The sequence below is a fragment of the Micropterus salmoides genome, unplaced genomic scaffold (genome assembly GCF_014851395.1).
Source record: "Micropterus salmoides isolate LMB-PRFRI ecotype aquatic unplaced genomic scaffold, ASM1485139v1 Ms_hic_scaffold_4, whole genome shotgun sequence".
In the NCBI taxonomy this organism is placed as follows: Eukaryota; Metazoa; Chordata; class Actinopteri; order Centrarchiformes; family Centrarchidae; genus Micropterus; species Micropterus salmoides.
In genome coordinates, this window is record NW_024043372.1 from 29,343,385 (window position 1) to 29,369,310 (window position 25,926).

At 39.2% G+C, this 25,926-nt stretch overlaps 2 protein-coding genes across 2 annotated transcripts; one reads left to right on the forward strand and one right to left on the reverse strand.

The window, feature by feature from the left end:
* The first annotated feature begins 1,831 nt into the window (after positions 1-1,831).
* On the forward strand, positions 1,832-16,860 carry LOC119885892. Its single transcript, XM_038696208.1, has 24 exons — positions 1,832-2,161; positions 2,737-2,874; positions 3,009-3,163; positions 4,866-5,004; positions 5,097-5,295; positions 5,365-5,443; positions 5,531-5,653; positions 5,787-5,928; positions 6,159-6,317; positions 6,405-6,481; positions 6,562-6,831; positions 7,999-8,398; positions 10,706-10,975; positions 13,580-13,717; positions 13,835-13,989; positions 14,372-14,510; positions 14,599-14,797; positions 14,915-14,993; positions 15,082-15,204; positions 15,338-15,479; positions 15,554-15,712; positions 15,845-15,921; positions 16,031-16,288; positions 16,384-16,860. Exons 1-24 carry the CDS (start codon positions 1,975-1,977, stop codon positions 16,606-16,608), a joined length of 4,032 nt encoding a protein of 1,343 aa, XP_038552136.1. The 5' UTR covers positions 1,832-1,974; the 3' UTR covers positions 16,609-16,860.
* A 731-nt stretch (positions 16,861-17,591) lies between these two features.
* On the reverse strand, positions 17,592-22,404 carry thoc7 (THO complex 7). The gene is made up of 8 exons (XM_038696489.1): positions 22,316-22,404; positions 21,941-22,061; positions 21,714-21,838; positions 21,401-21,487; positions 20,720-20,777; positions 20,518-20,584; positions 20,357-20,426; positions 17,592-17,765 (listed from the first exon to the last, which is right to left on the reverse strand). The coding sequence occupies exons 1-8, from the start codon at positions 22,332-22,334 to the stop codon at positions 17,704-17,706; spliced, it is 609 nt and encodes a 202-aa protein (XP_038552417.1). The 5' UTR covers positions 22,335-22,404; the 3' UTR covers positions 17,592-17,703.
* Positions 22,405-25,926: the final 3,522 nt, after the last annotated feature.

Consider the following 25,926-nt stretch of genomic DNA (forward strand, 5'->3'; position numbering starts at 1 on the left):
CAATATCCCTGTGTTGCTTTTATGTCTGATGTAAAGCACTTTGAATTGCCTTGTCTTTGAAATGTGCTATACAAATAAACTTGCCTTGCCTTATGAGGAACCAGTTTATTCATGAAATTACATATCCCAGAAAACAACCACAGCAAGAGAAAGACAGACAGGGAAACCTGTTTTTGTGGCATGCAGGTGCTCTGCTCCCTATTTTCAACCGTCAGCGAGCATATTAAAAGGTGCCTTTGTACTGTTTTTAATTTCCATTTTACAGGGGACAAAAAGTCACAATGAACAAGCTTTGAGCGGCTGAGCATGACTCTGTAGGATTTTAATTTAAATTCTAGAAATTTTCAAAGATTTCAATGATAAGAGTCTAAAGAAGTCGAAACGAAATGGAAATAAAATATGAACAGGACTTCTACAATAGTTCATTTTTAATAACAGTTAAAATAAACTACTCAAAAAATGTGTTTTGCATATTGTTACTTGGATGTTTGAGCTTCACTGTGTCACATACGTCTACTGAAGAGGGCTGATTTCTCTGCCCTCACCCAAATCTTTTTTTTAACCATATGCAACTTACACAAGCCTGATGTGGGAAATTAAAACCTTCAGATATATGAGGTAAATATGAGGTAAAGGACCTTTCATGAGAAATTCGAAAGTGAAGATGGCTGCACAGATAAGATGCAAATAGAAACCTTATGTGCGGCATTCAGTGACAGTAGCCTACAAAGAAACAAAACCTGACTAAATTGCGGAAGTAGTCTGCAGCAGTTTGCATCTGAAACTGAACCGGTATCTGCGTGCAAGCAGCTGTTGTAAAACACTCGACACAAGCAAAATTAATTTCAGTGAACAGGACTTTTATCCCACCGTTTTATTCCTTTTTAAATACAATTTCTTTACTGGATATAAGAGGTCATCATCATGAACTCTCTGAACCAACAGTAGGCTACTCTCTACGCTCTCTGGGAGTCACCGCCCCTTTTTTTATGAAAGAGGATACATGAAGCATCTGTACCTTACATGACACGTAAAATTGGCAGGAATAAAACACAACGTAGAGTGATGATGAAGAGACTGTTTCTGTTTGACCCAGAAGCAAAGCCCGAAGTGTGACGTAATAATATCTACTGCGCCCCCTGTCCACCAATGGAGTCACAGCCCCATTTTTTTATGAAAGAGGATGCATGAAGCGTCTGTACCTTTGCGTTGTAAACACAGAGAACTACCAGGAAAACAAAACCTTATGATTCTTTATTCATTCAGTTTCCTATAGGCCATTTAACGCTCTTCACAGTTTCCATTTCCCCTGTTTACTGAAAATAAAGTGAATTTTATTTGAGGAAAAGGTGGTTGCTGCAACAAGCATTAAATGAAGTTGGGATGCAAATACACATGCTAATATTTATTTAATTAATATAGCATACCATTTAAAGAATTTGACAGTTTAAAAAGTTTCTTTTTAAATTAAGAACACTTCAAGTGTTTAACAAACTAAAGACGCTGTGGTGGGCTGAGGCTGCTGAATGATGAGGCAGACTGCACAAAGGTTTTTTTTTTATATAGGCTATAGGCTATATTATTTTGCCCAAACATTAGCCTAATAACTCTCTCTGCACGTGGCACCAAATAGGCTAAACACAAGATGTTGTGTTAAATGAAGAGGTAAATGACTGATCCCTGTCCAGGAGGTAAAAAGGAAAAAGTTTCCAGTCTTCTACCTTACTTGATGACAAGAGTGTCGGGACCTCAACCTAACAGTGAAAGACAAGGAAACCAAACCTAACTTAACTTTCACTTTCTTTTCTGCTCCATCACTGAAGCATCCTACCGCAGTTTCCATTTGCCACACACTCAACCGAGATTCGGTGTGCAAGCAGCTGTAGCTAAACTGGACACGAGAAAAAAAATCATTTCAGCGGTTTTATTGCTCTAGAAACACAATTTCTTTACAGAATAAAAGAAGGCATCATCATGAACTCTCTGAACCAACAGTACGAGGAGAAGGTGCGTCCCTGCATTGACCTCATTGACTCTCTTCGCTCTCTGGGTGTGGAGAAGGACTTGGCTCTGCCTGCTATCGCCGTGATTGGAGACCAGAGCTCGGGGAAGAGCTCCGTGCTGGAGGCGCTGTCAGGGGTGGCTCTGCCAAGAGGGAGTGGTAAGTCATTTACAAAACACCCTTTGCCTTTGACCAAACAACTTTAGGGACGTGTTTTGAAGGAAGGAGCAAGTAATGGATTACCTTCCACAGGTTCAAATATTCTACACTGATAATGGTAGGCTATATGTAGGCTAATCGTTCATGCGTGACAAAACGTCACACATATTCAGAAATGCACTGTCTGGCATTTTAATGAGATCCTTTAAAAACACCTGAAACGTTTCCTTTACTCCTGGCTTAACTGCCCACCAAATTAACATAACTAAATAATTAAGAATTAATAAATAAAACATAACTTATTGCCTGGCATAATAATAGCCTATATTGAAAGGCCCAATAATTAAGCTCTTTTACTGACTAAGTATATAGGCTAGAGTAGAATTAAATAGATCATACACCTGATGAAAGTCATGTAGACAGAAATGTTAATAATGAATATACCAGCTGCAAGTGAGATAGTGTGTGGGAGATTTTTCAAAGTTCCTCCTGACCAACCTGTCCCTGAGACCCAACTTTTCACCAAACACACTGGATTTCACTTTGACCTGATCATTCACTCTTCATTCATTCAGGCATCGTGACAAGATGTCCTCTCGAACTGAAGATGAAGAGAGAGAAACAAGGAGAGGAGTGGCACGGAAGGATAAGGTACCGAGACTATGAAGAAGAGATACAAGACCCTGCAGATGTGGAGAAACAGATTAGAGACGGTACAATGAATTTTTAAATGTCACTAACAAAAGCCAAGCATCGAAGGAGGTTAAAGATTTGAAGCTGCTTTTCTGTGATCAGCACTTTTTTGAAGCTTTGTAATCATCATACATCATGTCCTCTCTCTCTCCAGCTCAGGACAAAATGGCCGGGAAAGGGTGTGGGATCAGTGATGACCTCATCAGTCTGGAGATCGCCTCTCCTAATGTTCCAGACCTGACGCTCATTGACCTGCCCGGCATCGCGAGGGTGGCTGTGAAGGGACAACCAGAGAACATTGGAGAGCAGGTATGGTTGTTCAGCACTCAATACTTTAGTCTGGAGTGAAATATTTTGACAACTATTTGAGTGTTACTGTTTGATAGACAAACGCTTGCTTGTCATTTCTAGCTGATGACCAATGTTTCTGGATGAAACAATAGCTGTCAGTAGCAGATTTTATTAGATGTGGTTAGCCAGCGTATTTCCAATTTGGTAATTCTGAAGTTTTGAATCTGAACATATCAGACTAATGAAACAACAATACATCCATGTATATTAAGCAAATGGTTTAGCATTGATCAATTAGGAACAATGAGCATAGTGATAGGTATTTTAACAACAGAGAAGAACATCTTATCCAAAGTTATGCATGTACTTTGTATGAACATAACGTATTTGTAAATGTAAATGCTATAGCGCCTTCCTAGTCTTTTCGACCACTCAAAGCGCTTTTACACTACATCTGCATCAGTGCTCAAACAGAAACTAACATTCACACACATTCATACACTGGCAGAACAGCCGCCAGGGGCAATTCATGGTTCAGTATCTTGCCCAATGACACTTCGACATGCAGCTTGGGGGAGCTAGGATTGACCCTAACAGTAATAGATTCTGGAAACTCACAAATAGCGAGGATCAGTCTTTATTTCAATGATTTGTGCTCCGCGTTGCGTACAAAAAGTTGAAGACAGTTCAACTTCGGCAGTGGGCGTGTGCATGTGGAGAACACTTTGTAACAACTTTGAACTCATTGTAACAGGGACACTTGCTACTGAACATAGACTGTTTGCTGCTCCCTGACAAAAGAAAAATGTTTCTGCTGATACCATGAGAAAAAAAAACCGGTTGCTCAGAAGTTGCCCATTATGATGTTATGATCGTGGCTCTGGACTCTGATGGTAAATTGTTTTTGTTGTGCCTATAAAAAGGGGGAAAGTAATGGGAGAAGCATGAAAGAACATACACACGCAGCTCTTGCCTTCACTCGTCTGTATTGAATGCCTTTTTAAACAATGTGTACAAAAAAACATACATCTATTCAAGATTCATGCACTCCACTCCACTCCGGCCACAGTCACCATGAGTATCTTCTTAATGCATTCTAAATTATATTTTTAACTAAATTACCATGTGAAATGTAAATTGTTTTAACCAAAGTTATCACATGACATTTTAATACTCTTTTTTAACTGAGTTCTCACATAACGCTCAAATGAAATGTACTTTAAACAAAATTATTCATCATCTCAGCCATGACATGAACTAAGCCCTTATAGTGATAAATATGCACATAATTCTTATAACACAAATATGTGGACGTAACAATAGCTAGCTTACACCAAAGACAAAGTAAACACTTGGATATGGCGAGACTCGGACATGGTGAAGCCATAAGGTGCTCCGGCTGCTAGCATACATATCTTTTCAGTTAGCAAGAAACTCTTTGAACAATAAATAAGTGCAAAAACGTCTCTATCACTCATATAAAACCACAGTAACATAGCGAATTAATTACGATTAAAATTTTTAATCGTTGCCCATCACTAGTTTTTTGTACTAAGAGTGGTGAAATATTACCACATAGCCTACTTGTGTGAATAGTACCATTTCCCTTTCAGTGCATTTGTTCATTATTTGATTAAAACCGCCACAAACACAATAGTGATTTGAGACGTTGTGCAGTTTATAACTTTATACTTGATATAATATGAATGAATACTTTCAGATAAAGAGACTGATCGAGAAGTTCATCAAAAAACAAGAAACCATCAGTTTGGTAGTTGTCCCATGCAACGTGGACATAGCGACCACAGAGGCTTTGAACATGGCCCAGCGGGTGGATCCTGATGGAGAGAGGACTTTGGGTAAGCAGAGTTGCCTATAGGAAAGGGCCACTTGGCTACAAGTTGCTTTCCTTTTAGATAGTTCACTATCTGTTTGTCCTTCTCTTTCTTAGGTATCTTGACCAAGCCTGATCTGGTGGACAAAGGCACAGAACAGACGATGGTTGAAATTGTCCACAATGAGGTCATCCACCTGAAGAAGGGCTACATGATCGTCAAGTGCAGGGGTCAGCAGGAGATCACAGAGAAGGTGTCTCTTACTGAAGCCACAGAAAGAGAGGCAGCCTTCTTCAAAGAGCATGCATATTTCCAGTAAGTTCAGTCTTTGCAATTTGACAGATTGTGCAGCATGCACTCAGTAACCTTTTATGTCTGCTGTAGAATTCTCTACGATGAAGGCCACGCTACTGTTCCTAAACTGGCAGAAAAACTCACCCTTGAGCTTGTGAATCACATCAAGGTGAATACTTCTTAGTGCTTAACAGTTCACTACAGATTACTCTGTCCACTTCAGGTGTTTAAGGTTTGACCCCTGTGTGATTTGTAGACATCTCTGCCTCGGCTGGAAGAGCAGATAGAGAAGAAATTATTAAAGACTCAGGCAGACCTGGACAGTTGTGGCACTGGACCCCCAATTGATGCAACTGAAAGACTCGGTTTCCTCATTGATGTGGGTTTACTAGCTGGCACGTTTTACACTTAAGGAACACTGCACCTCATAATCAAAAGTGTAACCAAAGTCATTTGAGCTTATGAAAAAACACATTTGCCCTCTTCTTTTATCTGAACCTGTTTTATTTTAGAGAGTGACAGCGTTTACAAAGGACGCTGTCAACCTCAGCACAGGGGAGGACGTCAAATTTGGAGAAAGACTCAATATCTTTTCCATACTCAGAAAAGAGTTTGCGGAATGGAAAGCTGTCATAGACAATTCTGGAGTAACATGTAAGTGCAATAACAACTTAAGCAACACGTTTAATGTTTGCCGTTTCTTCCGTGCTTCAAAACTGTAACCTAATAAGTTTTCCTTCCCGCTATGAAAAATGCAACCTATTTTACATTTGAATTTTAATATGCAAATTCAAAGTTTTGCCCCAGATTGCTGTAATGGTTACTACTACTACTGGACCTACTTTATGTCTGCTTTTTCTTTCACGAATCCATCCCTATTACAGTCAACTGGAATATTGAGAGGGAGGTGACTCAGTATGAACGAAAGTACCGTGGAAGAGAACTGCCGGGCTTCATCAACTACAAGACCTTCGAGGACATGGTCAAGGAGCAGATCAAAAGGCTGGAAGGGCCTGCTGTCCTGAAACTCAAGGAAGTGGCAGGCATGTCTTATCATGATGCTCCAATAATCACCTGCCATCTGAATGTAATACCGTCAAGATGTTAAAGATTTGTGTTTTCTTTTATAGAAATTGTGAGGACAGAGCTGTTTAAGTTGGCGCAGAGCAGCTTAGTTGGATTTCCTAACCTCATCAGAACAGCTCAGGTACCATTTTAATTGTCCAGTGCTACAGTATGTGACTAAACATTGTTGAATATTTACAGACTAACGTTTATGTCCTTTAGATGAAGATTGAAGCCATCAGAAAGGAGAGGGAGATTGCAGCAGAGTCCATGCTGAGGACTCAGTTTAAGATGGAGATGATTGTTTACACTCAGGACAGCACATACAGCAAGAAGTTAGGAAAGCGGAAGAGGGAAAATGAACAGGAATGTGCGACAGTGTCTGTCTTCGTGGCTCCATTAGTGAAGAAAAGCATCAGCAGCACTGACAGCAATAATGACAGCGGGGCCACCCTGAAAGAGATGATCAAACACCTTAAATCCTACTACCAAGTACGTGTCATTTACATTACGTGCATTTTACAATACATCACACACATTTTAGATACAGTATAAAGGTGGGAAAGAATTGTAGTTTTATCATTTTGAATAAGTAGTGTAATTTGATGGATAGTCATAAAATGCCAACCCGATGACCTCTCCAAAGACAACACTTTAAAATGATAATCCTTCACAAATTCTAATTAGTTTACCTAGTAATTAATAGCTTATCTATGGTTGATCAATGACATCCTAATCATGTATAGACTAGATAGATGAAATCTTAATGTTTTATGTATAAATCAAGAATATTTCTTCCTAAAGCCATTTTTTATATCTATCTTCTATATTGATGAGCATGTTGTCAATCATGAACCCATACAGTATATGTACCCATCAAAGAATGAGCTCCTATAAACTGTTAACTCTGTATTAATTTATTCTGAATTATTCAAGATATATTAAAAATATGTTCAAGATTAAAAGTCAATTTGCAGAAATGCTCTGTATATTTTTTTTAAGACACTACGATTTAGAAGTAATTATTTATTGTTCTACGAAGTGACGATGACTTTACTAAGGACAGACATTATTGAGTGCTACCCAAAAATGTCAAAATCTAGAACACCATCTTTCTCCTTGGGTGTGGCCGAATATGAACACATTATCCAGATATGCACAGATAATGCACCCTAAACAGATATGAAAACCAAACAAATTTTAGCAGAAATAATCATCCTCTGCCACGCTTGACACAATTGACCACAAAAGTAAAACTGATTTTTCTCCTCCTAACTCGGTCGTGATCAGCTGAATTTACTCTTTATATCAAGCCCAATAATCTATTAGAAATCACCTCATGACTTCATCAATCAGATCATAATCATCTGATTCAGACATGTTCTTCACTGTCAGAGTAATCCATCAGATTGCTGTCTGTACAGTACAAACAGGAACTGCTCGTAGCAAAAGTCAGGTTCATAGTATAAATATTCTACTATTGTGTTGACAGCATAGATATATATGGAGTATAAATGTTTATATTTAATGAAGAAAATGAAGCAGAGTAGAACATTTCTAACAACTTCCCGTGTAAAACAAATAAAGATATTTTTGTGACATTTACATACAGATAGTTGGTTTACATTAGACCCCTACTTTCTCCTCTCCAAACCACAGATTGCTGGCCAGCGTCTAGCTGACCAGATCCCGCTTGTGATCCGCTACCAGATGTTGCAGGAGTCTGCTGTCCAGCTGCAGAGGGAGATGCTGCAGATGCTTCAGGACAAGGAAAAAACGGAGTCCCTACTTCAAGAGGACTCTGGCATAAGAACCAAGAGAATCCACCTTCAGAGTCGCCTCAAGCGCCTGTCAAAAGCACGCATTCTGCTGACTGAATTCAGCATGAACATATACAACTTCAACACAACACAACTGAAACAACAAAATGGCGCTGCGGATGGCGACCTCGATGTTGCGCTCTCCCAAGCCCTGCCAGCCTCTCACCTGACCCCCCACCGGCACAGAGACAAAAGATCAGGAAGGCACAAGGCCCAGCACGCGTGTGACCCTTTTGTCTGAAAGCCTGTGCTGACTGGCTATCCCCCATCTTCACACAGATCTTCAACAGATCAGTGGAGCTGTGTGAAATCTCCTCCTGCTTCAAGCGCTCCACAATAATCCCGGTCCCCAGAGAAACCCTCACATGTCATATCACAGGATTAAATGACTCAAGGCCCTGTCACCCTGACATCTGAGGTCATGAAATCCTTCGAGAGATTGGTGTTGTGTCATCCCAGCGGTCCTCCTCCCCAAACTCACACAGCTCACTGTGCATGGCCTGCTGAAACTGTCAGTTCTTTTAAATTAAGACTGAAGAGTTTTTATTTTACCATTCCTTTTAATTAAATATTTAAGATTTTTCTTTTTACCACTGCCTTTAACTAGTAGATTGATAATGTGCACTGCACTGTAACTTTTACTGTCCTGTTTTCTTTTTCTTTGTTTTTAGCTCTTTACCATTGCTTTTAATTAAATATTTACACGGTGAGAAATGAGTTGGTAATTGAGTGAAAAGATAATGAGAGTGAGATTGAACAGCGTGAAGGAAGTGGTCTTAAATCTCGCACCTGAGTGATTTGCAGGACCCTCTGTCCACCTGTAAACGCGCAGGTGGGTCCAGAGTATAACTGGATCAAAGTGGCCTGCGGACAGACATTTCCTGGTTTCTCAGTAGTGTCTGAGGGTTTTTGGAGTTTCAGTGGACCCAAAGATTGCTTTGGACCTGACTACAGACTAGCTAGAGAGAGTAGATTAAGTTTATTTATAAGTTTATTCTCTTTTCAAAATAATTGTAACTCAATTATTTGCTCAACCCCTCATCCTGTTTTTATTTTTCATTTTACTCTTTTAACCCTGATTGTACACTGCACTGTAACTTTTATTATATTTTAATGTGTATTTTTTTCAATTTCCCTATGTTGCTTTTAAACTTTTTTATATTTCCCTGTTGCTTTTATGTTTTATGTAAAGCACTTTGAATTACCTTGTTGTTGAAATGTGCTATACAAATAAACTAGCCTTTTTTTTTTTGCAGTTTTATGTTTTTGAAATAATCTTTTTTTTTTTAAGTAAAATACAGACAGTCTTGTTACATTATGGGATTCATTTGGATGTCTCATTACATTTTTTGGTCATGTTTGAATGTTTGAATGTTGAACAGATTTTCCATTCACTTTTCTTACTACATGAATGACATGCAAGAAATAAGATCCAAAGTGGATGTTAACTGTCAGTTGGACAAGATCACATGTTAGTACAGAACTGTAGAACTGTGTCAGAGATTGTAATGTATACATTATAGGTGATGCATATATCGGTGATTTGTCCTCTGAAATAAAACTGATACACTGGACACTTCTTGTAGCCTATAGTCAATGCTACTGTTTGATTTTTTAATGGGTGTCTTGAATACATACTGCCTTCATCATGCAGATTATTTACATTTGTGGGTTTTTAAAGGTTTTTTAAAGTAAATTGTTGCTCAGGGATGAGAAGGTAATGACACAAGTTTGGTGACAAATACTTTATGACTTTATGCGACAATCGTTAAGGGCACATAAACCTGACTGTAGTTAGGTCCCACTCTACTTTTTTTATTTTTACTTTTTGCTAATGCTAAGGTGTTTGTGTTAATTACAAATGATGCCTCATATTTGTTTTCTGTGGAAATCAACATGACCACTATACTGTTGTTTCCAGCTTTGCACTTTTCATGTTTACATGACACGTAAAATTGGCAGGAATAAAACACAACGTAGAGTGATGATGATTTATGAAAGAGGATACTTGAAGCATCTGTACCTTTGCGTTGTAAACACAGAGAACTACCAGGAAAACAAAACCTTATGATTCTTTATTCATTCAGTTTCCTATAGGCCATACAACGCTCTTCACAGTTTCCATTTCCCCTGTTTACTGACAATAAAGTGAATTTTATTTGAGGAAAAGGTGGTTGCTGCAACAAGCATTAAATGAAGTTGGGATGCAAATACACATGCTAATATTTAATTCATTATTATAGCCTACCATTTAAAGAACAACTCTCTCTGCACGTGGCACCAAATAGGCTAAACACAAGATGTTGTGTTAAATGAAGAGGTAAATGACTGATCCCTGTCCAGGAGGTAAAAAGGAAAAGGTTTCCAGTCTTCTACCTTACTTGATGACAATAGTGTCGGGACCTCAACCTAACAGTGAAAGACAAGGAAACCAAACCTAACTTAACTTTCAGTTTCTTTTCTGCTCCATCACTGAAGCATCCTACCGCAGTTTCCATTTGCCACACACTCAACCGAGATTCGGTGTGCAAGCAGCTGTAGCTAAACTGGACACGAGAAAAAAAATCATTTCAGCGGTTTTATTGCTCTAGAAACACAATTTCTTTACAGAATAAAAGAAGGCATCATCATGAACTCTCTGAACCAACAGTACGAGGAGAAGGTGCGTCCCTGCATTGACCTCATTGACTCTCTTCGCTCTCTGGGTGTGGAGAAGGACTTGGCTCTGCCTGCTATCGCCGTGATTGGAGACCAGAGCTCGGGGAAGAGCTCCGTGCTGGAGGCGCTGTCAGGGGTGGCTCTGCCAAGAGGGAGTGGTAAGTTGCAGTCACTGAGAGAAAATAACCTGTTTAGCTGCTGTATAAATAGGCTCCTCGGGGAATGGATAGACTACTACCAAGGCTACAACATCCAAAGTTGTATGTTTAGAAAAGTAAAACACAAGACCATCAATATCAGATAGCCTAATATTTAAAGTTGCATTTTGGCCATGGGGGAGAAGAACCATAACGTTCTGAAAAACACACCGCTCTGACACATTAGTGCCTAATGAAGATGTTTTGGCGAACGTGTTATCGTTGGCAATTCAGCAGACATGGTAAAATAAGGTAAGCTAAATCTATAAGTCCTGCACCTTTGTAGGTTTTATCTATGATAAGATGGGAACAACCTGAACTCACTGAATAAGGGGCGGACCTTCTTCCTGGTTCTCACTTTGTGTAATTTGATGCTGTCAACAGCTTTCATCGGGACTAAATATTTCTTTGACACAAATTAGTTCCAAAGCAAACTGAAATTAACAAACTGCTTGTTTCTGGAAACTGTTTGTTTCTGGAAAGACACATTTCTATTTTTAAATGTTTCATCACTGTGAGCAACACCTTTATCAACATGGACCACCAAAACCTACATGGCTGGTTTTACAGCAGGAGGACAATGTGCCAACTGGCAGGCTTCGGGGTTCAATTAGGCATGGAAAGAAAAGTGTCAGATATCACGTTCAAACCCAAAAGCAGAGAAACATGTAAGATTAAAGGTGATTTATTAAACAATACAGGGAATCGTGCAAGGGTTGGGGCTGGCTGAAGAGGTCAGAGACCAGGGTCCAGATTTGAGCAGGCTGGGGATACCGAGCAAGCATGTAAAGACTATGGTTAGCAAAAAAGCAGGTTGCTCAAAATCTGGTTCAGGTAGTCATGAATCGTACAAGAATCATCCATCTGCCGGTCATTTGATCTCAGGGTTTTCCTTAAGTAAGGCAGGAATGTGCAGGTGTGTCAAGGTGGCAACCGCGAGAGCAGCGGCACACTCATAACACTGCTGCCAGGAGGGAGGAGCGAGAGAAAGAGGGAGAGGAAGCATGAGAGAGAACACAACCAGACAGACCAAAACACAACAAGCATTCAGCATCCATATAAACTGAGAATTAAAATCCAAACACTGTCACTCACATACAGATGTCAATGCAGGGGGATTCTGACAGTTGTATGATAAGAAAAGCCTTTCTTTAAATGTGGATACTTCATATGTACAACAATTGCAATGACAAAAAACTTAATGTAAACATCCTCTTGACAGGGCAGAACAGATAGGCTACGTTGACTCTCCAGAGGAAATGCACCTTTTAACTTAATAAATAAAGTGATGTTTCCTGGGGGAGACACACGATGACTCCAGGAAACATCACAGCGATGTGTCCATGTGCATCATAAGATGGATTCCACAACCTGGGGGCCGTACCACGAAGCGAGTTCAACATACCCATGATATGTTTTCGTTATCTGGTTTAACTAACCCTAACAATCGCGATCGGGATAAGCGGTACCACGAAGCTGGTTATCAACTCGGTAAATCAACCCAGGGTTTCCCAATTCAGCCGTGAGCGCGTTCACATAAAAGAGGAGGTGTTAGCAGCAGATGACCAATCACAGACATGAACAAGTCCACTGTCAGCAGAGCGTCATATTTGATGAACGAGGATTAAACTGTAACACTACAGAAATACGACAGTAACACGCCTGCATCTGACACATGCAGGGAGACAATCGCAGACTGTGTAAATGCCTAAATAAACAGGCGTAGTATATTAAATTGCGTTGATTTAAAGTGTTATTTGAGCTGAAAATATCAGCCTTATTCTTTCAGCTCGGCTGTGTGTCGGCGTTTCCACATTAAAAGACTCGGGCACTGAACTTCAAAAACTTGTCGTTACTTCAAAAATGAGAGCCTACGTTCATATTAAAATTTAGTATGCTATTTCAATATCCCTACATAATATTCAGCTTCACATAAGAAAAATAAAACCCATTTATTTTAACGGCTGCGTCAGGCTGTGTGAAAAGGACTGGGAGCAAATAAAAAATATTAAACACATTTCAAAGCAGCAAGTAGACTTTTCCTGCTGTAAGCCTACTGTAAAAATCTGTGGGCAACAAAAGCTTAAGGCTTTTAATCAGTCTCTTTGGATTATATCGCTATAGTCAAGAGTTTCTCCACATCACGGCTGCAAACATAAAGCAGCCTATAGGCTAAAACAGTCTGTGGGATTTCCTACAGATGGTGATGTCATTTTCCAAGAGAGCTGATTGGTCAGTAGGCGGCGTTTTCACAGAGTTGATCTCTTACCATGGAGATCTACCCCGGTAAGAAGTGAACCACCTTCGTGGTACAGGCCTCAGGTGTAATGTAAATGTCTCTGTTTACATTTGAGTCATGAATTTTCCCAGGAAAATATTGAAATTGGTGTAAGCATATTTATTATGCTTGGACGGGTATTTCAAAGACGTAATATTGATCCCACTTTTATGGAGATGATATCTGCATTATCTGAGATACACTACTGCTTTGCATAATTTCACCAAGTACTCGATTTCATTTTGATATTTTCCCCCTCTCTTGTCACACACTGTTTTGTAATTCAGGAATCGTGACAAGATGTCCTCTGGAACTGAAGATGAAGAGAAAGAAAGAAGGAGAGGAGTGGTACGGAAAGATAAGCTACCAGAACTATGAGGAAGAGATAGAAGACCCTACAGAGGTGGAGAAAAAGATTAGAGAAGGTACAGTATGTCACAAGCAAAAGCCAAGTGTTGATGAAGCTACTGAAATGTTTTGGGTTTCTGTAATCAGCACTTCCATCCTTTGTAATCATCATACGTCATGTCCTCTCTCTCCAGGTCAGGATAAAATGGCTGGGGTCGGGGTGGGGATCAGTGATGACCTCATCAGTCTGGAGATCGCCTCTCCTGATGTTCCAGACCTGACGCTCATTGACCTGCCCGGCATCGCCAGAGTGGCTGTAAAAGGACAACCAGAGAACATCGGGGATCAGGTATGCTAGTTCAGTGTCCGCAAAACAGACTGTCAACAAGTTTTCATAGGGATCATTTCTTTGGTTTTTCCAAGGAAACGTACTGACAGTGAGATCTGTGGATTATCCAGATAAATCAGGATAGAAATCAACAAACAGAAGACCTGGGTCCTGTGTTTCCCACCTCTACACAACACCAAATTGAATAATGTCCCACATTGACTTTTCCACTAGTAAGACCCTCAGGCCAAAAATCCAATAAGACTGCCATGCAGGTCTCTGAAGACTTTCATGCTTTTACAGCCTCACAGGGCCTTATTCACTCCTTGTGTGAATAGAACATACTTTTATTGATAGCTGTACAACTTATAACTTCATGTACAATATGAATGAATACTTTCAGATAAAGAGGCTGATCCAGACGTTCATCACAAAGCAAGAAACCATCAGCTTGGTGGTCGTTCCGTGCAATGTGGACATAGCGACCACAGAGGCTTTGAACATGGCCCAGCGGGTGGATCCTGATGGAGAGAGGACTTTGGGTAAGTAGAGGTGACATTAGGAAAGGGCCCCTTGGCTACAAGTTACTTCCCTTTTAGATAGTTCACTGTTTGTCCTTCTGTCTCTCAGGTATCTTGACAAAGCCTGATCTGGTGGACAAAGGCACAGAAGAGACGGTGGTTGAAATTGTCCACAATGAGGTCATCCACCTGAAGAAGGGCTACATGATCGTCAAGTGCAGGGGTCAGCAGGAGATCACAGAGAAGGTGTCTCTTACTGAAGCAACAGAAAGAGAGGCAGCCTTCTTCAAAGACCATGCATATTTCCAGTAAGTTAATTATTTTTGGATATTTTGACGAATATTTTCATGGTGAAATTGTCACTGCTCTGGTTTGCATATTTCCATGTTTTATGAAATGTACTCAGCTTTTTATTCTTGCTGTAGCACTCTCTACCATGATGGTCAGGCAACTGTTCCTAAACTGGCTGAGAAGCTCACACTCGAGCTGGTGCATCACATTGAGGTGAAGTTAACAAATTCCTAAATCCTCACAATTTACTGTATACATTTTGATTTGTCACCTAAGTTTTGACCCCCTGTGTGATTTGCAGAGATCCCTGCCTCGACTGGAAGAGCAGATAGAGGAGAAGCTAGCACAGACCCATGCAGAGCTGGAGAGATATGGCAATGGACCCCCATTGGATACAGCTGAGAGACTTGTCTTCCTCATTGATGTGAGCTCCCCAACTCTACATAATGTTTACTTGCAGACAATCATTCACCAGTATGAATTTCTCTTTAAATGTTTGTTAAATAACCATAAAACACCTGCAAACAACTGTTTCTGCTGTTATATCTGCACTGCAGAAAGTGACAGCATTCACTCAGGATGCAATCAGCCTGACTGCGGGAGAGGAACTCAAGTGTGGAGACAGGCTCAACGTCTTTTCTACACTCAGAAGAGAGTTCGGGAAGTGGAATGCCCACCTGGACCGCTCAGGAGAAAACTGTGAGTGTGTCGTTTTGATCGGGTCTACAGCTGTCCATCAGCAGGACTCTGAAGCCTATGTTTGTGTGTTGCAGTTAACAAGAAGATTGAGAAAGAGGTGGAGGGCTATGAAGAGATGTACCGTGGAAGAGAACTGCCAGGCTTCATCAACTACAAGACCTTTGAGGTCATGGTCAAGGAGCAGGTCAAACAGCTGGAAGAACCAGCCGTCAAGAGACTCAAGGATATAGGAGGTATATTATTGAATATAGACCGATTTGTCTTCAGTATTGCTCACGCTTTCCCGTATTATCATACAACCTTTTGTGAAGTGAAGGAAGTGGGAATCAAGCTGCTGGATCTTGTTCCATTTCTGTTTCCTCCAGATGCTGTGAGGAAGGTGTTCATCCAGCTGGCCCAAAGTAGCTTCACTGGATTTCCTAACCTCGTGAAAACAGCCAAGGTAGCCATCTTCTAAGAGTTTGATATTGAATAATTTGATCATCAGTTGAAATTGAATTTGCATCATGTTTTACACAGGGCTTCAGACTGACCAGAATCTTATTTTCTAGGCAAAGATCGAAGCCATTAAGCAAGAAAAACAGTCCACTGCTGAATCCATGCTAAGAACCCAGTTCAAGATGGAGCTGCTTGTTTACTCTCAGGACAGGACCTACAGCAGCAGTTTGAGCGACCGCAAGAAAGAGGAGGAGGAGGACGAAGACACACGACAGACAAAGACCCATAAAGCACCATTTCATGTTGTGCACAGAAGGGATAATTATGCAACACTTCAGGAGCTCATGTTGCACCTCAAATCATACTACAAAGTAAGTTTTAATTTAGAAGGATGATTCAGCGAGGTTCAGTTTTTCACAAACTGCCCTCGTCTGTCAAACTTTTTTCTTCCTTTTCCCTCCTTCAGATTGCCAGCCAACGTCTGGCTGACCAGATCCCGCTGGTGATCCGCTACCAGATATTGCAGGAGTCCGCCATCCAGCTGCAGAGGGAGATGCTGCAGGTGCTTCAGGACAAGGAGAATATGGAGTTCTTGCTGAAGGAGGACTCCGACATTGGCAGCAAGAGGGCTGCTTTGCAGAATCGCCTCACACGCCTCATGAAGGCCCGCGCATACCTGGTCGAGTTCTAGAGGAGGTCAAGGCGTAACAGCACCTCTTTTTTATTTGACAAACACAGAACAATTGTCGTAGGATTGTTATACTATTGTGTTGTATGTTTTACTGTGTCCATTGTAGAATGGACACATTTACTTAAGATAAGTCAGCTAAGTCAGAACAGATGTCAGCGCATGGGGAGTTGTTTTAAATGTACTGCAATATGTAGCAAATGCAATTTTACAATGTATTTGTTTAAATAAAGGATTTGGCCTTGTGTTGTTTAATGGCATTACTCCAACGTGCTTTTACAGGTTTCCCGCTAAAAAGTTACATATTCGACATGAACATTTACTGACTTTAAAGTGAACTACTACTACTCCACAATCGTGTAAGCCAGGCTGAGATCTGTTTCTATAAATACATCTCTAGATATCAATGTAGACTCAAAAATCCATTAAACCACACTTTTCCTAATTTGTCTTATTGTAGCTGCCTGGTTCCCGTTCTCTAGCTGTTGGATTCGTGGACGATGAGGTAAACTTTGTACATCAAACTTGCTCAAGAGTGCACAATTATCAGTATAAAACTGTACTTTAACTCCCCCTTGTGATTTAACATAGGAATTGGTTATACAAAGGAACACACAGCTGTAATGTAATCCTTAATTACAAAAATCTTACTACAGATATTCTAACCAAGTACATAAACTCTCGTCCTTCAATAAGGATCTGCATCAGTCATGTAAATACAACATTGATTTGGTCCTGACTTCCAGTTTCGTAATCTGTCAACGAAGGATTTATAGAATTTATTTTTCTGACAACTAATAATTACTGCTTTTCTCTCCATTGATAAATTCTACTTGTTTTATATCAGTCTGTTGTATCGCTCCTGCATACGCTTTGATCTGTCCTCTGATAATTATGGCAAATACATGGAGGTGAGGAAAACAAAAGTCATACGGATATACACCTGAAAATCCACAATTTGGGAAAAATAAAATTAACAAGACAGATGTGGGCAAGTCAACTTTATTCAAAAATACATACAAATAGTCTTCTTGGACAGAAAACAAAATCATTAAAAAACAGTTCACTTCATTTATCTCACTCAAGACCTCTACATGTTCATTCTCCATTCTCTGCAGGGCTCTCCTGACTGTTGTCATCGATGTCTGATTTCTCATCATCTAGGAAAGATAAAAATGTTTTCCATAAGACCAACATTTAAGGCTGTGGTCATGTTCATAATTGTCTTGTGATACCACACACACACACACACACACACTCTCTCTCTGTTTAACAAAGTAACACAAACCATTGCCCGTCCACTGTGTGTTGCCATTTTTATTGTTTATAGGCGGAGAGCGATTAAAACAAACATTGCAATGGTGTACATTATTTGCATGTTTATGGCACCCTCCCACCCCTGGAAAATAGGGCTCTCACAAAAAAACGTAGTGTTATTTGAACACTGTGTAGGTACCTCTACTTAATCTTAGCTTGAAATGAAACGTGGATGAAACATACACTGTTTGGACAAAAGTATTGGAGCGCATAAAGGCAAACACCTAGCCACGCAGTCTGCCTTTACAAACATTTGTGAAAGAAAGGGTTGTTCTAAAGAGCTCACTGAATTCAAGTGTGGTACTGTAACAAGATACCACCGTTGTGACAAGTTTGTTTGTGAAATGTCTTCCCTCCTAGATATTCCACAATCAACTGTAAGCGGCATTATGGAAAAGTGTTTAGGAACCACAGCAACTCAGCCATGTGGCAGACCCTGTAAAGTTACAGTGTGCTGAAGCACATAGTGTGTGTAAAAGTCGCCTCACTCCGCTGACTCAATAAACTGCAGAGTTCCAGACCTCCTATGGCATTAACATCAGCACAAAAACAGCTTCAAGGAATGGGTTTCCATGGCCGAGCAGCTGCATGCAAGCCTTATATCACCAAGCTTCGGATGGAGTGGTGAAAAGCACACTGCCACTAGACTCTGGTGCAGTGAAATCCTGTTCTGTGGACTGATGAATCACGCTTCTCTTTCTGGTAGTCTGATGGACGAGTTTGGGTTTTGCGAAAGCCAGGAGAACGTTACCTGCACAACTGTTTGGTGGAGGAGGGATAGCGCTATGGGGTTGTTTTGAGGGAAATGTTAAGACCCCAGCTTACCAAGACATTTTGGAAAATTCTATGCTTCTAACTTTGTGGGAACAGTTTGGGGAAGGCCCTTTCCTGTTCCTGCATGACTGTGCCCCAGAGCACAGTGCAAGGTCCACAAAGACATGGTTGGATGAGTTTGGAGTGGAAGAACTTGACTGGCCTGCACAGAAGTATATCGAACGCCTTTGGGATAAACCAAAACAGAGATTGCAGGCCAGTGGCCTGTACTACGAAGGGAGGTCAACCTACTCAGAGTTAACTCGGGGTTATCAGGCAAACTCTGACTGCCTACACTGGAGTTAAACAGTACTACGAAGGTGGATAAGATGTTAGCTTAATTAACTTAATTGGAGTTGGTGCGCGTCCGCAGAAAAGGGGTGTGTTCGGCCCTGCAGGCAGAGTTTTTTCGCAACAACGCATGCTCCGTATTTCTCCAGAGGAATGCACATTGGTAGTGTCAGGAATTTATGAATGTAAAGACAAGTTAACGGCTAAATCTAATATCGTGGCGGACAACAAAGCCAGGGCGGCTTGTTGGCATCGCATTGAGTAAATCTTCAGTGTTCTTATTGTAGTTCAAATCTCTATTATGTAGGCTATTTTATGGGCTCTTCTTTTATGTGTAATATAATTAAGATGTAAAAAGGTGCACATAAGGTCCTTACACCTTACAGACTTTGCCTTAGATTGGGTGTATTCAGAAGAAAACACCGAAGTGATTTTAGATTTTTTTTATGACATTAATTTCAGGGAATTTATGATTTTTCTTCTTGTAAATTTCACACTTTCATCTAAGAGTTTATTTTCTCAGTTATTAACCCTCACCCTGGCTCCCCATTTTTTATCTAAATATGTGAAAAAACTTAGGAGAATTAAATTATAGACTAGCCTTACAGACGGGCTACATCTAAGAATCTATCCCGTTTATTAAGATTCCTCTTTAAAATCATAGAGGCTGCAGGGCTCGCTGTCTGAACGTAATGCTGTTGCGTTCAGAACTTCATTGCAACCACAGTGGAACAAATCAGGATGAAATCTAAACATGTTATGAAGTGGTGTGTATTAATATCCTACTTCTCATCATTAACACAGAGTACAGATGAGGTATGTTGTCCACATGCAGAGTAACCTCGAGTTAACCATGAACAAAACTTGCTCGGAGCAGTTTAGAGATGCAGCGTAAATTGCCATGGCAACAGACCTCGGTTAACACCTATCCACCTTTCGTAGTACGGGTTAATCGGGAAGTTACACCCGACATCACGAAGTTACTCCTGAAGTTACCTGGATAAGCCAGTTACCTCGCTTCGTAGTTCAGGCCACAGGTCCTCTCGTCCAACATCAGTGTCTGACCTCACAAATCTTGTAGAAAGCCTTCCCAAAATAGTGTTATATACATATTAATGCCAATGGATTTAGCATTGGATGTCATAAAAGCTCCAGTAAGTGTAACGTTTTGGTGTCCCAGAACTTTTGTCTATATAATGTATCAACATTTGGTGTATTTCGAACAGTGTAAACAGATAAACAGCTATTAAGAATGAAGAACGTGACACCGGGACATCGGAAAGTACGAACAATGCAAAATACAGCAACCAAAATGTCCTTGTTTACTCACTCTCAAGTGTCTGCTGTAGTTCCTGTATGGTACTGAGTAGCACATGGAACTGCTTCTTTCTCAACTCCAACTGCATGGGACAAAAGGAAATTAAATAAATACATTTCTAATGATCAAAGTCATTATAGGTTAGAAGAAAGAGACGATAAATGTGACTTTACCTTTGCATCTACATTCTCCTTGATGTGAGAGAGTTGCTGGAGTTCTTTGTCAAGCGCCTCCAACTGCCTGCAAGAGATCAAATCAAAATTAAGCCCATAATCTCATTATCATGAAAGTCAAAACTGCCCTAACAAATGAAGCAGCTTAATAACAACTAACTAAACACTTAATATTTGGATAAAACAAAAAGGGCTGGCTTACTTTAGTGTTTCATGTCGGTCTGGGTGTTGCTCAATAACCTTAGCTAAAGCATCGTACTCTGGAACGAAAGAAAAGAAGTGAAAATGTGCAAAGAGCAGAAATTCAAACTAACACCAAATATTTTTACATCATGACATTTGACACGCTATTCTGGCATCAACGACCTAAATTTAATTTGGACATTTCCATTTTGAAATGTGTCCACTATCCATCTGCTATTACTGCTAAAAACGGCTGCAGGTAAAATATTGTGTCCACTGTTTGAATTGTAAAATTCCACAAATCCTTCTTACGACTTATCATTTGTATAAAGACAATATGCGAGATTGCAGTTGTATACAAAATAAAATGTAATAACCTATGCTACACAAACTTAACTGTGCTCAAACCATGTCAACAATTTAAGATTTTTAGTATTGATTAATATGACGATATATCCTTTGGTCAATTACTCAGTCATTTTGTTAATAAAACGTTTGTATTGATAAAGAATTTGTCCTTTATCAATTCACTGCCAAAATAGTTGACAATTATCTGCAGATTGATTGATTAACAGTTTCAGCACCATGTTAAACAGTTGAATGTATTGATTTTGCCATTGGTCTACTTTATCATATAAAAACACAAGTAGTAAATCTTGCCTAAATCAATCTGGAGCAGGAGTACTGAAAATATTCTTACCTTGGCGATTTTTACGTATTCTCTTTGCCCTCTGAATCTCTTTTTTGCATTCGGCTATCTTCTCATGTGCAGATGTGATGTTTTGTTCTGCAATGTGGACATGGTGGTGATTATTTTGTAACACAAACACACACATTGCTGCATACCCTGTTCTTCTGGTTAACACACAGAAAATATGACATGCCAAAACAAGAGTATTTCAGTTATATAATAATAAGCAGACCATGAATTGTCAACAACGTGTGTGCATACTTAAATCTTTGGGAGCCAGGGTTGTATGCAAAATCAGTGTAAGAAAATCCCTATTTCTTACCTATGTTAGTGTAGATTTTCTCATAATTCTCCATTTCCCGAAGATTCATGTCATAAACCATCAACGTCTTCCCCATGGAAAATTCACACTGGGCCAGTGTGCCCAGCATCCTCTGATAGGTTAACCTGAACACAGTTTCAAGACGGTGACTAAAAGCTATTTCTTCACCTTTATAGAAATTCGTTACTTAAGTCCAAGGCTTGGGTCTGCAGAGCTCACACACTTACCCTTCCTCCGGGTTCCCAGGCGAGTTGCACCATTTGGTGAAACTTTTCAGCAGTACATTTATTCGGCGGTCATCACCAGCTCCGTCCCCGTCAATAAGTAGACGTTTCCGAATAACTTCATCTAAAACAGGGGCGAAAGCGGGAATCAAACAGCCTTTCAGATACAGCAGGTAAATTCAAGAGCCGCTAAACTAACAGTTAGCTAGCTAACATGGCTGCTGTTTATTAGCTGTTGCTAAAGGCTGCCTCTACATGTGAAACTGCTTCGTTTCTGACAGTATGGCTGGTTACATATGGATACTTCGGAGCTTCGGCACACATTTCTACTCATTGCTTTTTCCAGAGAAGGGTAATCTATTAAAAAAAGTGACATACCATCTGTAACAGCTCCCATGCCTGTATCGAGCTAAATTAAGCTGAACGGCAGGAAATGAAGAAAGCAGCTCGCCCCGCCTCTGAGGACAGACGGCGGTGATTGGCCACAATTCAATTCAATTCAAATTAGCTTTATTGGCATGAATGTGTAACAACAATATTGCCAAAGCATCATACAAACTACATAAGAACAATCAACCCCATACATTTCATTAAACAAGTAATTAAAGCGTAAAGTAATCAAAGCGTATGTGTTTGTGTTAAAATATATATATATATTAAAAATTTAAATAAAATAAATAAATAAAACGGTAAGCGTGTGTGTGTGTTACAAAAATAAAAATATATTAAAAATAAAATAAATAAATAAAACAGTAAGCGTGTGTGTGTGTGTGTGTGTGTGTGTGTTAAAAAAAAAAAAAAAAGAGCAGGCTTCTTCTTTGTTAGAGGCAGTTTGCATCCAACATGGTACATTACTGCCATCTTCATCTTCATCTAATAATTACACTCAATTTTCCTAACCCACCTAACTATAAATAAATACAAAAAACATTTAAGGAAAGCTCTTCCCCATCCCTCATCCCATTCTCTAATAAAACTAACCTGCTCGCTTTGGGCTCTGACAGGGCCTGAAAACCTCCCTCAACAGCCCCTGCACTTCCTCCCCAGTAATTCCCACGATATCCACATTATACCCTTTCTCTCAGCATCAACAACTATTTCTATTCTCTTAGTTTTAGCAGCAACACAGTTAATCACCATGGCCAAAAATGCTAAGAACTTAACCTTGTCTTTAAACAAACAATATTCATCATGAATTGTTCTCTCTTACTTTTTGAATATTTTCTTTCCTACCTGCTTCCTGCCTTATCCTTCTTTTGGACCTAATCATCATGACTTTCATCTCTTTGGACAATCTCACTTTCTTTCTCTTTCGACTCATCCCACCAGAGATGAGCCCAATGAGGGTGGAGTCATCCGCAAACGTCTTTCACTTTAGGAAGAACAGAATATGTGGAAGGTGAAAGCTAAACGCAAAACACACATTACAGGACAAAATTCTAACACAACAGGTGGGTTTTAACAGCTTCTTAAAACTTTCTACTCTGTGATTTTCATAACTGGTGGAGACGTTTCAAGAGGGTTGGAGCCACAACTGCAAGCCCTCCATCACCTTAGGTTTTGAGCCTCCTCCAGACAGAAAAGTTACAATTAACAACTGAATTATAAATTATGGTAAACATATAAAACACATAACAGCAGACAATACCAAGGGAACATAAGGCTGACAACAAACAAAAACAAATCAGCACTCAAACTCAAAAAATATTATATAGATTCAAGGTCATTGTAATGATAAAGATTGCTGTAATGTACTAATTGACTTAGTGAAAAATGGCAAAGAAATGTTTATGACTGAAGAACTTATTATTAGATTTATGAATGTGATTTTGCAAGCAATAAAATCAAATTGATGATATGGAAATTATTTGCCAGAAGGGTATGTAAAAAACCCAAAGAAAACATTGTCACAGGAAAGGAAGATTTCAGAGTCAATACAATGGGAGGTAAAGTTTTACCTGCTAGAGTGGGGACAAGTACAAAATAAACGATACAAGTTTTCATGAGCCATTTGACAAAATGAGCAGTCCACATCAATGTCCTTCTTATATCTTCGTAGAAGTATCTTGGAGGGATAATAGCGATGCAACATTTTAAAGGACACCATTTAGAATGAGATATTTGGAATGTATAAACACCAAATTTTAAAGAAGAACATTTGGAAAATATACTATTTATTTTTGAAACAGAGCACGTATAGCACGGTTATTGTTTCTCATGTTACAGAAGAAACAGGTCTGGTCAACATTAGCACAAGGATCCAGTGGCAAAAAAGTTGGTATAGATACTTTAGAATTTCTAAGAAGCATTAGAGCACCAGAAGGGATTGCATCAAAAACTAAGGCATATTCCTTCGGTGGTACAGGAATACCATACTTGTCTAGAAGTTCGGAGTATGACATTAAGTCACCACTAGAGTTGAGGAGCTGGTTAACCAGATAAATTCCATGGACAAACAAGTTTTCCAAGAACAGTGATTTGTGTTTTTATATGCCTCTGTTGTTCCAGATGTAGTATCTGTGAGGGTAAAAGTTATGCTTATAAATTAAGGACTAGGAAAGGAGCAATTGTTTGTGAAGATTTGATAGTTTCAAGGGGATTTTTTTCAACACTGTAGCTGTAAAGTAAGAAGAACTTAAGACCTCCACGCTTTGAGAACAGATAGTTGGCAATAAAATTTCAGATTGAGTTTGGATTTCTTATCCAGTTTATCTTAAAAGGTATTGTTGAAGGTACTGTAGAGAAATCAAGAAAGTTTAGGCCACCATTTACGTAGGAGTTCATTAATACTGATTTTCTAACATAGTGCGTTCTATTTCCCCATACAAAATTATGAAGTTATCAATGACTAGAGGTCGGTTTGTTGACATTCCCTTCCTAATTTCTTATTTTTTTGCATGTTTGTCACAGTGAAATGTTTCAGATCAAAGAAATTGAAATATTAGACGAAGATAACACAAGTAAACACAAAATGCAGTTTTTAAATCAAGGTTTTTATTATTAAGGGTGAAAAAAATAAAAAACCTACATCGCTGTCCTCACTAAGATCAGTATACACTATAAACCCGAAAAAGTATCAGAATACTAAAAATATTTGTGGAAATTGATTACCTCAAACTTTTTAAGTAGTGGTAATAATATTTTTGAGTAAACCTTAACTTAAATATAATAATTTTTTTTTAAAACCTTTCATTTCCGCATACGAAAATACATTGATTCAATGATGCTTACTAAAATTAAATTCCACTTATTCTTTACTCAATAAATGTAATTGTGCACAACAAGTATTGTGCTTGACTCAAATACTAATGGAAACTCACTCAACAAAATAGTCAACTAGTTAACTAGTCAACTTGAAATTTACAAAATGCCCATTTTCAGATTGTAGTCCCGAAAAATATGAATAAAACTCCATTACTACAATTCAAGTTCCCTTTATTAGTATTATTTTCTCACAACGTCACATTTATTAATTTAGCTAATGCTTTTATCCAAAGCGACTTACAATTGCTATATATGTCAGAGGTCGCACGCCTCTGGAGCATTTAGGGGTTAAGTGTCTTGCTCAGTGTATTTGAACCCGGGTCTCTCACACCAGAGGCGTCTTATCCACTGCTCCATCACCACCCCACATCTTGTCATTTCTACATTTAACAGACACAAAATAAGGCACATCTTACATAAAGCTGATTAGACAAAGTAATTGACCACTTGATCAGATAATTAACCAGCAACAATTTTGATAAATCAATTTGTTTTCATTCTTTTTTGCAATAATGTTGAACATTCTCCATTTCCAGATTCTTAATGAGATTTTTTGGTGTTAAGTGATAACTTGAATCTCTTGAGCAAAATAAAATTTCCTTTTACTACTTACTTTACTGTGTTTTGTGGAAAAAGCGATAATTTTATTCCATCAGCAGCACTTTTACTTAAATAATATAAAAGGGAGCTTTAAATGTGGCAAATAAAGATTGTTTAAAATGGCA